The sequence below is a fragment of the Carlito syrichta genome, unplaced genomic scaffold (genome assembly GCF_000164805.1).
Source record: "Carlito syrichta isolate Samal-C Ts95f unplaced genomic scaffold, Tarsius_syrichta-2.0.1 Scaffold308158, whole genome shotgun sequence".
Classification (NCBI taxonomy): domain Eukaryota; kingdom Metazoa; phylum Chordata; class Mammalia; order Primates; family Tarsiidae; genus Carlito; species Carlito syrichta.
Window position 1 is genome coordinate 605,225 of NW_007252254.1, and position 13,739 is coordinate 618,963.

General features: G+C 45.5%; 1 protein-coding gene across 1 annotated transcript in view; it reads right to left on the reverse strand.

Moving 5' to 3' along the window:
* The window catches only part of INPP5D (inositol polyphosphate-5-phosphatase D), a 133,379-nt gene extending 120,279 nt beyond the window's left edge, over positions 1–13,100 (reverse strand). The window contains exon 1 of the mRNA XM_008065112.2: positions 12,813–13,100. Within this exon, the coding sequence (XP_008063303.1) occupies positions 12,813–12,946 (134 nt within the window). The 5' untranslated portion in view covers positions 12,947–13,100. The remainder of the gene's footprint in view (positions 1–12,812) is intronic.
* Positions 13,101–13,739: the final 639 nt, after the last annotated feature.

Consider the following 13,739-nt stretch of genomic DNA (forward strand, 5'->3'; position numbering starts at 1 on the left):
GAAACATTGAAAAAAATCAACAGCTCCATATTACCGAAACAGATCAGAAGGCAAAAACTAGTGCAATAGGAAGAGAAGGTATTCTCTGGTCAGACAGTAACATCTTAGCAGATGTTAATGACCCTACACCACTGAGGCACGGGGCTGAACACTCAGTCCCTGGGGCTCAATCAGTTTAGAGTTTCAAGGGAAAGCATACAGCCCCACACTACCACCAGCCCCGCCACACACCACCCACTGGGCCAGCAGCAGTTCCAACTGCATTCCATGAGTATGGGGCTCTATAGAGAAGTGGAAGAGGGCACCCACTTGGCCTGCCTCACCCACCAGTAACTATGCTTCATTTTGGTCTTATATGCATACACACACATACACATCCATATGCACATACAACACACATATCCAAACATACATGCACACATAACACGCACATGTGCCTATATGCATATACACATGACATGTGCATATAATGTATACACACACAACATCTTACATGGAAAATGTTTAAAACAAAGATTCCACAACTAAATAGTGTGCGACAACCACTGCCCTAGAATATAACCTGGACCATGTGTTCACTGCTCTTTGGGGGCAATGGGTGCCACCCAGCTCTCTCCCAGCTCTTTGTGATGATTGGTAACACTTTGGTGTGCTAACACTGGCTCTCAGCTGAGACTTTTCCCCATGAGTGGGTCCCATTTCAGAGTAATTGGATCAGGAATATTCCCTTCGCAGATCCAGGCTGAGAGAGCGCTGGGCCCAACTTCTGCTGCTGGATGGGATGGCTCCATTCTCAAATGAAGGGGGCTTACGGCAAAATTCCCATGTGACTCCTACAGGTGCTGGGCAATGACAGGTATCTGCTCTATGCTTAGCATGGAAGAAAAGCAGAGGTGGGAAGGTACCTTCTGATAATAGGGTGTTCCCAGATCAGATCAACCCCGGTGTGGTATAAGAAGTTTTACTCTGATAGGGTGTTCCCAGATCAGATCAACTCCAGTGACGTTATAAGAAGTTTTACTCTGATATGAGAAGATAAGCAAATGAAAGTGGAAAGAAACATTATAGTTTTTTATTTATGCTTTCAGATAAATATTCCTATTTCCTTATGACTATCCCTACCCAAATGAATACCAGCAACCATGCCCAGAAATACCCTTTACCATGGGGAGCCCCACAAGGAGAAAGAAAAATCAAAGTCTAAAATTCAAGAATCTTGTAGTGTTTCTGTCTCGCTCTGCTGATCTGCTCCTATAATTGTTTCTAAATCCCTTTGTGACTCTCATTACATATCATTTCTAATTTGTAGTGTTGTTTGTATGCGTTTTTTCCTCTTTTTCTTGGTTAAGTGCTGCAGCCTTCTGGACAAGATGGGGTGAGAGGACAGGCGGTGGAAACCCTGAATTCACAAAAGCCATTTGAACCAATGTGGAAATAAGAGAAAAAGTGTGGCCGCCATGGAAACACAGTGTTCACCATCCACCACTCTAAACCTTAAAGAATCCCAGCCAGAGAGAACGTTAAAAGTGATGAACGGAATCAGACCCCTCCAGAAGGGAGAAAGCAGGAGTAGGTGACCCAGCTGGCCAGGAGGTGAGAGGTAGAGGTTAGACAGGCAGAGTATTGTTGGGAGCCTGTGGAGCCCTGTCCCAACAGATTGGGGTTCCAGTGGGAACTCCAAGAGGGAGTTCACCTTCTGGGTGCCATACCACGCCCTCACTGCCTGCCCACCCCAAATTGGATCTTGGATCTGGGTCTCACATCCCCCACCTCTGTTGGTCCTTTTCTGTCTAGGAAGATGATTTGGGTAGAACTTATTCCCATCTCCAAACTATCGTGATCCAGTTTTTCTTCACAGTTCTTTGTCAGAAAAGAAAAGTCACCAGACCCATGAAAACATATCACCATTCAAAAAGAGGGCATCGTTTTTCTATAGACTCCAAGGAGTTATTTCCATCTTAAATATAATCATTGTTGTTTTTTAAAAATATATCCTGAAGAAGTCTGATTTATGAACCTGGTAAGAGACCACTGCATCTCTGAATCTGGAAGAATCAATTATAAAAACTGTGCAAAAGCAAATGACTAGGAAGTTTAGAGTCAGAATTAAACACACACAGAGGCAGGAAATAGAAGCGTATGGACTGGAGAAAGTTGATGAGGAAGAAGACAAACTCGAGAAATTGGGTTAGAAAGAAAAGACAAAGAGATTTTAAAATGAGAGGAAAGAAGAGAAGTATAAAGGACAGATCTTAGTCCTCAAATACACACAACTGGGGTTCCTGAAAGGGCAGGGATTGTTTTTTAAAATATAAAAACAAAAAGCAGAAGACGTTAAAAAAAACAACCCTAAGAGTCTATGAAAAACAGAAAATTAAGTGAACACACCTCTGACAAATAGAATAAAGGAAAGAAACAAGTGCAAGTGAGCAGAACATCCCCCCTTTGCTCTTCCCCTTCACCCAACTAGATCCACTTTCTAGTCTCTAGCCTCAGCCCTGTATCCAAGAAGCTGACCTCCATGGACTGCTTCACCCGCTTGGCTAGTGGGAGGCGCCGGTGGGGTGAGAGGATGGAGCAGTGGCTAATATCTTCTCTGGAGGTCACAGCTAGCTCAGATGGCTTGTCTCCCAGCTGCGGCTCTGCCAGATTCTGGTGACAAGAGCTCTGTCCCCTGCCTCATTAGGTCAAGGGGTGGGAATGGCTTCTCATGGTTGCCAGCCCAGACTCCTTTGCCATCCCTGTCCCTATCATCCTCGGTGAATATGCCATCTATTTCCTGCTGGGATCTGGGCCACAAATAAAAGTATAAATGAAAAAAGAAGCACCAGCAGCAATAAAAGGGAAACCTTACAATGATAGAAAGCATATGCAAGTTCATATGCCAGAAAATTTGAAAATCTCAGCAAATCGAGTCTTTTCAGAAAATTAGGCATAACAACAAAAATGACATGGGAGGAAATAGAAAATGAGACCAAATCAAAGAAGAAATCAAAGTAAATATAAAGGAATTATCTCTGTAAGTGGCTCTGAGAAGTGACTTTTCCAAAATTTTTTAAATATTTAAAAAATCATAACGATGATACTACATAAATGACTCTGGGCTATTTCATAAAGCTTATGTGATTCTTAAACCATAACATGACCAGAATTATACAAATCAAACTCACCTATGGATACCTATGTAAAAATTCCAGGCCGGGCTCGGTGGCTCAGCCTGTAATCCCAGCACTTTGGGAGGCTGAGGTGAGTGGATTGCCTGAACCCGCGGGTTTGAGACCCAACCTGGGCAAGTTGGCAAGACCTCATCTCTACAATAAATCAAAAATTAGCTGGGCATGGTAGCGTGTGCCTGTAGTTCCAGCTACTTGGAAGGCTGAGGTGGAAGAATCACCGGAGCCCAGCAGGTCTAGGCTGCAGTGGCCAGGAGTGGCCACTGTACTCCAGTCTGGGTGACAGAGTGAGACTCCAACTCAAAAAAAATAGAAATAATAAAAAATAACAAAAAGTGAAAATTCCAAATAAAATTCAGAGTATAGCAAAATGTTATTGTAATCAAGAATATTTAATTTTAATGATTTAATATATACAAAACAAATATAAAATATAAAAATAAGTCATTATGCCAGTAAATTAAATAAGGAACACAACATAATCATCACAATAGATATTAAAATAACATTTGATAGAATTTAATATTCATTCCTTCAGAACTCTTTATATAACTAGGAAAACACAGCTCTTTCTTGGACATGGCAAACAGCACCAACTCATTTTTATCAAGTGATATCTGCATGCCAGATACCGTACCAAGTCCTTCCAGGTGGTGCCATGTATGATTCTTTTAGTACTTCTTCCAGAGGTAGAGATTTTCTTTTCCACATATTTTCCAATATAGTATTTTAGGGATACTGGTCAATGCAACAAGTTATGAGATCTGTATAGGTGTTGTAAAGTGTTTGAAAAGTAGATCATAAAGTGATTGTAATTTGTAGATGATATGGGAGTTAATCATGAACATCCCAGAAAAGTAACCAAAAAACAATTTGAAATACTGAGGAATGGTAAAGTGACAGACTAAAGGAGGAATTTATAAAATCTCTAACTAGGTGATCAGCTATCATCAAACAGTGACTGTAGGGTAAAAGTTATCCACAACAGTAACAAAAATATGAAATTATCAGAAGAAATCATAACAAGAAATACACAGGATCTATATGAAGAAAATTATAAAATTTAAAATAATAGAGACAACAGTGTTTATTGTTAAGAAGAATATTATTAAAATGTCAATTTTCACAAGTTATGTGATGGATTTCAGCAATGCCAAAATTCCAACAGTAGTTTTTTTCAACTTGACAAAAGTATCTGGTTTACCGGAAAGAATATATGAACACAATAGATATGAAAATCCTAAAATAAAATATTTAATAAAATTGTGGTGATGTGCTTAGTATGATTATTGGTATAAGAAAACCAGACATACATAGAACAGGGGACACAGGCAAGGAAGAGAGATATGTAAGACTCAGCATATGGTAAAAAGAAGAGTCCCAAAGGGAAAAGGAATAAGTTATTCAGTAAAAGGTTTGGGAAAGATGGTTACTTGAGAAAAATACACATAAATCTTTATCTTATGCCATTCATTAAAATAATTCCAGAGAGATTAAAGGGTTCAATGTTTACCAAAAACAAAAAAACCAATAACCGCTGCATTTGTTTTTTACCAAGTACTATGCTAAGCATGTGACACACATTTTCCATTCAATCCACCCAACAACACATAGGCATTCTTAGCCTCAGTTTTCAGATGAGGAAACCGGGGTCCAGTGGAATTGGATAAACGACTGGACCCTTAATCTGAGTTTATTAACTCCAAAGGCCCTGTCCCGAGTTCCTGACTCCCACAGGAAGAAATATAAGTGAACTCCTGGGTACAGAGGGATTCTCTACATTGAAAAGCAAAAGGAGAAACATCAAAGGAAAAGATTATATAGACTATATAAAAATTTACAATCTCTAAACGTAAAAAAAAAAGTTTAAAGGAAAACCACAGTGAAAATATTTGCAACAAATATGACATAACTCATGAAATAAGGTAACAGAAAAACAACAACTTCAATAGAAAAAATGCTTGCCAGGTGCAGTGACTCACACCTATAATCCTAGCACTTTGGGAGGCCAGGGGTTCGAGACTAGCCTGGGCAACTTGGCAAGCCCTCATCTCTATAATAAATCAAAACATTAACCGGGCGTGGTGGCACTTGCCTGTGGTTCCAGTTACTTGGAAGACTGAGGCAGAAGGATCGCCTGAGTTCAGCAGATGGAAGCTGTGGTGGTCATGAGGGTGCCACTGCACTGCAGCCTGAGTAACAGAGTGAGACTCCGACTCAAAAAAAAAAGAAAAAAGAAAAGAAAAACACCAAAGAGAACTGAAAAGACCATTCACAAAAGAGGAATTATGTAGGCCAATAATCCTATCAAATAAGCTCAATGTGTCTGCAATCAAATGCAAATCGAGATGAACAGTCACCACCTTTCACCCTGCAACTTAATGTTTTTTGAAATGAAAATATTCAGAATAGGGAGATTAGCACGGGCATTCTCTTGTGCTGCTTGCTGGTGGATAAATTGGAACAAAATTTCTGGAAAGCAATTTGCCATGCTGTACCAAGAACCTTAAAAATGTTCCTACCCTTTGATCTAGTAATTCCACTCCTGGGAATCTATAACCAGAATGTTTGTAACATTTCTGCACAAAGACCTTCATCACTGTCATATTTATAACAACAAAACACCGTGGCTAACTTAAATTTCTGACAATAGAGGATTCCTTTTATAAAGTATGGCACATCGTGTAATAGAGTTCTGTACATCCATTATATTTAGGAAGAAATTCTAACTAAATAAGAAAATGCAAATGCTACTGAAAACTTCAGACTAAAGTGATATGTATATACTTTTTTATTTTATGTGTATATATACAATCGCGATTATATATCTATGTGGGGAGGAAGAGAAAATGAGAAGATACACCAACCAATTAACAATGTTTATGCTGGTCCCTCAGAGATGGGGTGATTATTTTTCTGCTTTAAACTCTGTATGCTTTGTGTTTTATACTTAATTCCACTTTTTAAAGGTTACTTGAAAGAACACCGCTCCGTTTATCAAACCGATTTGTTTCTCCATTACTGAGAAAACCGTATATTCCAGCAAGCCTCTCTGGTCTGGGGAGCAGAAGAGGCTGGATCAGCTGATCCTTAGGGGTCAGCCCTCAGTGGTGTTGTTTACAATAAGTAATTGAACCCAAACTGTTTGTGTCCTGCTCTTAATAGGATGTTTCTCTAATTAATGGGGACAAAGAGAGTGTGAAATGAGCAGGGGGGGAGACCAAGAATCTGGCCCCCACGTGTTGCTGCAGCTGTCACCCGGAGTCTCTGCCTCATGGTACATGCTGTGCCCCTTTCAGCTTCCTCAGAGCCGCAGGATGTCAGGCCCCTCCGTATCTCCCTCCCACATCGCAACCAGAACTAGTGATCCTCAGATGGCCTGCATTTCTTCTTGACGTCATCCTCGTTCTCCCTGGTTTCACCTGGGGTTCCTTCTTGCCTCCTTCCTTCCACCCCCCTCTCTCAGGCGTCCAAGCGCTCAACCCTGGCTCCAGTAGCTACCGGCCACTCATGCGTCATTCAAGTCCTCTTCCTGTCTCAATCTCTTTAAGCGCTTCCTCTGAAGAGGCCCACATGACAGCTCAGTGTCTCCCGGAGGCCTCCCGGAAGTCCCAGAAGTGACCCTCTGTCACTGTTCTCCTCTCTCTTTCTGTTGTGAAATGTTCTTCACAGATGGGCCTGTATTGCTCTGCCTCTGAGATGTCACCACTCACTTTTTAGCTCAGAAAAAAAAAAATAATGGCCGGCATTATTTCTATTTATGCAAAGCATTCAATGGTTGCTTCCCATGTGTCTGGCCTGGAGCTAGAGATGTTGCTCACATTTTATTCTCTTAATAACCCAATGACGACAGAGAGACAAATGACCCAATTTTTTAAATGTGCAAAGGATCTGAATAGACGTTTTTCCCCATAAGAAATACAAATGGCCAATAAACATGAGAAAGATGTTCGACATCATTAGTCATTAGGGAAATTCAAATTAAAACCACAATAAGATGCCACTTCACACCCACTAGGGTGACTGTAATAATAAAAAAAATCAAAAACGGATATAACAGGAGTTGGTAGGGAGGTGGAGAATTGGAATCCTTATACCCTGCTGGTGAGAATGTAAAATGGTACAGCCACTGAGGAAGACACTTTAGCAGTTCCTCAAAGTGTTAGACATAAAATTACCAAGTGACCCAGCAATTCCACTCCGAAGTATATACCCAAGACTATTATATACCCAAGACATATGTTCTCACAACAACTTGTACATAAATGTTCATAGCAGCATAATAACCAAAAAGCGCAAACAACCCAAATGTCCATCAGTGGAAGAATTGGATAAACAACATGTGCTTTATTCAATCAATGGACTATAAGTTAGCCATAAAAAGGAATGATTTGTGCTACAACACAGATGAACTTTGAAAGTATTATGCTAAGTGAAAGAAGCTGAACACCAAAGTCCACATATTGTATGTTTCCTTTCATGAACCGTCTAGAATAGATCAATCCGGAAAGACAGAAAGTAGATTAGTTGTTGCCAGGGTTTAGGGGGAGGGGGAATAGGCAGTGACTGCTAATGGGTACAGGGTTTCTTTTTGAAGTTTTGAGACTGTCTGGAATGGGATAGTGATGTTGGTTGTAAAACATTGTGAATGTACTAAAAATCATTGAATTGTATACTATAAAAGGAGTGCTTTTGTGGTATGTGAATTATATCACAATTTTTAAAAATGACCCAATGAGTAGGCATCGTCGTCATCATCATCATCCTTATTTCAGCCACAAGGATGCTAGGTTGGCTTGGTAGGATTAGCATCTTGCCAAGGCCAGAACATTAGAGCTAGCCAACTACAGAGCCTGGCTCCGAAGGATGGCACAACATGTCATGAATTCAGGAGGAAAGAGCAGGGTTCCTCTCACTCCATATCTGAGGCAGGGAGGAAGGCCTGTCTGGGAGGACTACATCTCACCATGACACACGGGTTCATGCTCCAGGGAGATGGCACCATTCCACTGAGAAGTGCTGATGTCTGTGTTCATAAATTTAACCTATCAGGTAGGCAAACATGCAAAGTACCAAAGCCGGAGCCTACTCTGGACCTGGAAAAATTGCTCTGGTGTGCTGGGCATGGGCTCAGAAAACCTAGAGAGGGCACATTTTAACAAGGCTGTGCTGAGTCACCTCACAGAAAACATACAATTAATGAGTGAAATGCACAGGCCTTCATGGGCACATCGCTCCTTCCCGGTCCAAAGAAAAAAAAATCAGCAGAGGTACCTTTAGACAAAAACCACTGGCCTGTTTTCTTGTATGAACCAGGTAGCAATAGTTCTGGCTACTATCTGGACCAGCGTTTCTTCCTATCAATACCAAGTATGAGAAACAGAGCCTTGTTGCATTTGCACAAAGAAAATTAATGAACAGTGTCAAGTTTACTGAAGATTTGGAAGGGGATTGGAGGACAGGAGATTTAGCCGCCCACTCATACCACATCTTTACTCCTCTGCTGGACATTCTTGCCCTCCCAAGTCCCTTCTCTGTGGCTCTGTCATCAGGGCTCGTCTCTCTAGGCCTTTGACCCCCACCCCACACACAACCTGCCTTGCTGGCTTCTCTCTGTTTCTCCCTCCTGAGAACAGCATGAGTGCAAGTCCTGGCTCCATTGCTTGCCAGCTGTAAACTTGGCATGTACCATAATCTCTCTGTGCCTTGATTTCCCCATCTGTAAAGTAGGGATAAGAGCACTTTCTCTGAAGATCATTGTGGACATTAAATGAGTCAATACATGTAGAGTGCCCATGGTAAGCTCCTTCTAAGTATTCTGCTGTAGAGGAAGTTAGTAACAACCTTGTTAGCGGAGTAAGGTCAAGACCCTGCTCTACCTCAGGTGGTTCATCACGTTATTTCATCCAAATGAGTAGAATGCCTTCTCTGAGGGGAATTTTGGTGAATAAATATCCTTCCAATGCTTTTTCCTTTTTCTTGCTGTGCTTTCAAGGCCACCGAGTCCAGCACTGTCTGGCGTATTGTCCCTCGGAAGGAGCCTGCGTAGACCCCGTCATTGTGCCTGGGTGGCAACAGAAGGCTATGTGCTAAGGGAAATCAGAACTGCTTCCCTGCCACAGCTGACTGGACCAGGCATTGGTTTCTGAGGCAAAGGCAGCCACATGCCTTCCCCTACCTCAAACTCCTGAGCTCAGAGGATCATTCATCATTATCATCATCCTCAGCCTCCCAAATTGCTGGGATTACAGACATGAGCCCCTGTGCCTGGCCGTGGCTGACCCTCAGAGACATATCTCTTATCTGCAGCATAAAGCATCTGCCAGGTATGTTGGTCCATACATGGCAGGAGAGGAGTGCATGAGCTTGATGGCATCTTAACATCTCCCATCTGCTTACATCCCTCCCACAGGATCCCTGGAGGAGGGCCAACTCTGCTGGGGGATTTGAGTGGGGACTAGGTGGGAATGACATAGGCCACAAGAGTGTACAGTCCCTGATGTCCTTAAGCCTCCTGCCGCAAGATGGCAGAGCTGGATTCACACCTCATGGCTGTCTTCGGGGTTCTTCCCACTGCTGCCCTCTGTGCCCCAAGATAAGGCTCCAAGCTCCCCATAAAGCAGGGTTTCCTGAGTTGCTAAGTCACGATCAAAGCCTTCCTGCCCGGTGTTAGGTGGCAGGACTGACCTCTCTCGAGGAAATGCAGGGTTTGCTGGGTGTGGGCAGAATGTGTGCTCCTAAGTCACGTGGGTGACACTGAATCGCAGCCCTGTCTTTTGATGTCCCACCTGCACAGTTCCATTTAAATAGTCAAATCCTGTCCTCTTTCCTGAGTGCAAAGGCCCCTCCCCAGCGAAGCTGCACTCAGTTCCTGAAGCTCCAAAGACACCTGTCTAAACCACTAGGTGGAGGCCCTGCCCAAGGTCCCCTTGCCTACTAGAGGGGTCCTTGGAGGAAGCACCAGCCACTCAGGCAGGATGAGATCTGGAGCCTGGGGAGGTGGGAGGAGTGTGACCCTTTTCCATCTGGATATTTCTAAGGAAGGAAGGTGAGACTTTGTGGCTTCCTTCTGAATCCTGGCTCACTTTTAAAGCAGTGTCACTACCTGGCCCTGTCCCCACAGCTGTGCTACTCAGGTCCCCCAAACTCAGCAGACTTCCAGGACTGAGGGGCAAAGAAAGCCCAGCCAGGATGGCGAAGGGCTGGGTTTGCACCAGTCCACAGGGAACAGAGAAAACTAAGGACGATGGAGTTTGTATTTCAGGAAGTTAGATCTCTTTGCTTTAAAGAACTAGCTTTTTTTAAAAAATGTTTGTCCTTCCTGCCTTTTTGGTGCTAAGAATGCTTTCTTTCACAAAATGAAGTGTTGGAAGATAATAGTTAGCCTTCATTTGGTTAGTTTTTACTTTTTTAATTTCCTCAATTGGCAAATCAAGGGTAGCAGTCGTATGAGATCTTCCAGTTTTCTGGAAAGTCTGCTGGTTCATGGGATCCCACAGCCTGGAGCTCAATTATGCAAGAAGGCAGCTTGCCTGACCAAGCAGAGGAGAAAGGCGAGCCCTGAGCCTGGACAGGTCTGGCCCAGGACTGGAGCTCCTGGTGTTTATAGCCAAGGAGCTTTAGGATAGGAGGTTGATGAGAACTCCAGGCATGGGTTAAGAGGATGACTGAGTCTGTGTGTACCACGGATACCTCCCTAAGGTTCAGACTCTGAAAGGAACTCAGTACAGACAAGATGTCAGTGAGAACAGGTGGAGGAAGGAATACAGGAACCAGGCCTAGATTCCAGTTTTGCCCCCAGTCAGCAGGGTGGTCATGGACAAAAGCTTCAGCCTCTCTGAGCTCCGTCTGTCCCTGCAAAGTTAGGGCTGTTGAACTAGATGTTCTCCAAGGCCCCTCCAACTCTGGCTCTGACTCGTGGTGTCCCTAGACTCTGAGATGCTCATAGCTTAGAGTCAGAGAGACCCAGGTCCCACGTCTGTAACCTGTTCAAGCAAGGCCCTGGTCAGAGGGCTGGGGCAAAGGTTAATGAGAGTGAGCCCTGGAAGCTCTTGGCACACAGCCAATACTGACCAGAATCAGCCGTTTGCCAAGGTCTTGCTGAGGCAGGAGAGAAATTCACGTGGGCCAAGTAGAGTCCGACTAGGATTGTGAGATGCTTCCCCTCTAAGGCCCCATCAGCGGTGGGTCCCCAGTGGGGGAGTCCAGGCTGCCAGGACCTGCGTTCTTTCCCCTGAGGCATGAGAGAGGAGGCACAGGAAGCCTGTCTTTGGAGGTGGGCCTGCTGATTGTCAGCATAGTACAGTTGGCCAGCTGTGAGCCTGGGTTGGTTCCTAATGCCCCTGCTGGCCCTGTAAATACCCTGATTTCTCTTGCTTCCACCCTGAGTCTACACACACACCCGGTATGACTGGGGGCAGGAGGGGTGGGCAAGGCTTTCTCTCATTAACTGGTGGTCTCCTTTGCAGCCTCTGGGGGCGGATGGTCTTGGCTTTGACTGTTGTCACTCACTTAACCCCAGTCTTCATTTCCTCATCTGCAAAGTAAGGGTATTAACAGGACCAGCACTTCAGGTTGTCATGAGGATGAAATGGGTAAACAAAAGCTTAGCACAGTGGGTCCCAGTGGGAGTCAGTGCTCACTGAAAAAACAGGTTTGGGTTCAGCCACCCACTTCCCCTCCTGCCTGGAGAAAGGTAGGGACCTACTGCTCAGAGGGACCTTTCTGCTGGCCCAGGGATGCCACACCCTTCCCCAACTGCTCCCCAGCACTGCCCCAGGCCCGAGGCCCGAGCCAGGGAATGATTAGACCACAGGGCTGCTGAGCAAGGTCCCCCTTGAAACACTCTACAAGAAGGGGGTTTTAGAAAGAAACTTTCAGCAAGTGACTGATTCCCCCATTGTTGGGACAACTGGTACATAAAGCAACATCCCTAACCAGGTAGTGGAGTAAACTGATGGTGACAGAGGGACCCAAATAAATGGGTGGGGACATAGCTGAGTGTCGAGGAGGGAGAGAAGAGGATTTTTGCTGGTAGTGATGGTGACTTCCTCTGTTCTCAGGGCCCCAAATGCAACTTATGAGTGAACTGAAAGTCCTTTCTTGATTAAACCCACCCCATGTTCTTGGCTTCCCAAACAATGGCTTTCTCCAGGGGCCCAAAGCCTGGGTGCAAGAAGGGTTGGCTCTTGTCACATTTGCTCTTCTTAGAGTTTCTGAGCTGTGCATCTTCGACCAGCACAAGCTGAGTGAGCTGATCCCCAACACACCCACCATCATGGAGCCCTGAGCTTCCTCCTGGTTCAAAGAGCCCAGAACCCCTTCTCTTGGCCCCCCAAACCTGAGGAACCCCCCAGCTCCACTGCTTATAAGCAGCCAGGGTGTTCGACCAGAACCTAGAGTGGCTCTGAGAGCCCAGACTGCAAAACCTGCCACAGGACAGCCTCCCTGAACTCCAAGACCAAGGTGTAAGGTGGGCCTCAGCGAGATCCACCAACAAATGGGGGTCGGCGGCAGGGAAGAGTGTGCAAGCCAGGTCACCGTGTCCCCTGTGATGTAAGAACAAACTGTCCCAGTACTTGGCCCCTTCTAAGTCCCTCTGTCGTCTCTGTGCCTAGGGAGGAAGCACATTGTACTTACAGCACACAAAGCGCGTAGGCCCGGGAGATGGACTCGCTGGCACGCACGAGGAAGCTCCCATCCTTGCCTGTCCTGGAGAGCAGTTCCTCCGCCTTGGAGCGGGTGATGTTGCCGTGATTCCAGCAGGGGACCATGGTGGGTGCAGGCCTTCTCAGGTGGGGCCGGCGGACACCCACGGGACCGACACACCACCAAGGGGAGTGGAAGCCCCTGCACTGAGACCTGTCTGTCCCCTCTCAGTGGATTCGGCTGCTGCCACCAGCTTAACTGACTGACTTCCTGTTTCAGGCGCTCAGTGACGGAAAGGAAGCTGAGCTGCAGAGAACTTCCTCATTACAGAAACCAAGCGAGAAAGGGCCCTGGCCATCCACCGTCCTCCCCCACCCGCCGCCCCTCCACTGTCTGTGCCCCTCCCTCTCCCTCACTGGCCTGCTTTTTCCTTGCTTTTCTGAAGGTCTCTGCCTTCAGAAGCATCAAGCAGCAGCTAATGACCTGCCTGAGGGATTGATCAGTTCCTTGGGCGGCGTGTCTGGCTTCTGAAGAATTGTGGCCTAGCAGGTGTGGATGGGCCTAGGGAGTGGCCATTCCATGACCACACCCTGGACAGACCCTCTGAGCCTTCTGTTCTCCCTCAGGACCTTTCAACCCTCCCTCCACCCCACACACACCCGAGGAGCGCAGCTTCTCAACTGGGACTAAGACCTGCCCCCAGGACAGAGGAAACCTCTCTCAGTGGGCGGGGATAGTTGAGCCCTGCCCCTCAGCCATCCAGACACTGCTCTGCCTGGGTGCTGGGAGACCTCAGTCACCATCATCGGAGGGCTCCGAGGCCCTGTGATATCATTACACTCATTCCCAGGGCCCAGTGATGGGTGTGAAGGAAGTTGGGGCCGTGCAGTCTCAATGGCAAAATGACTCTGATCCCTG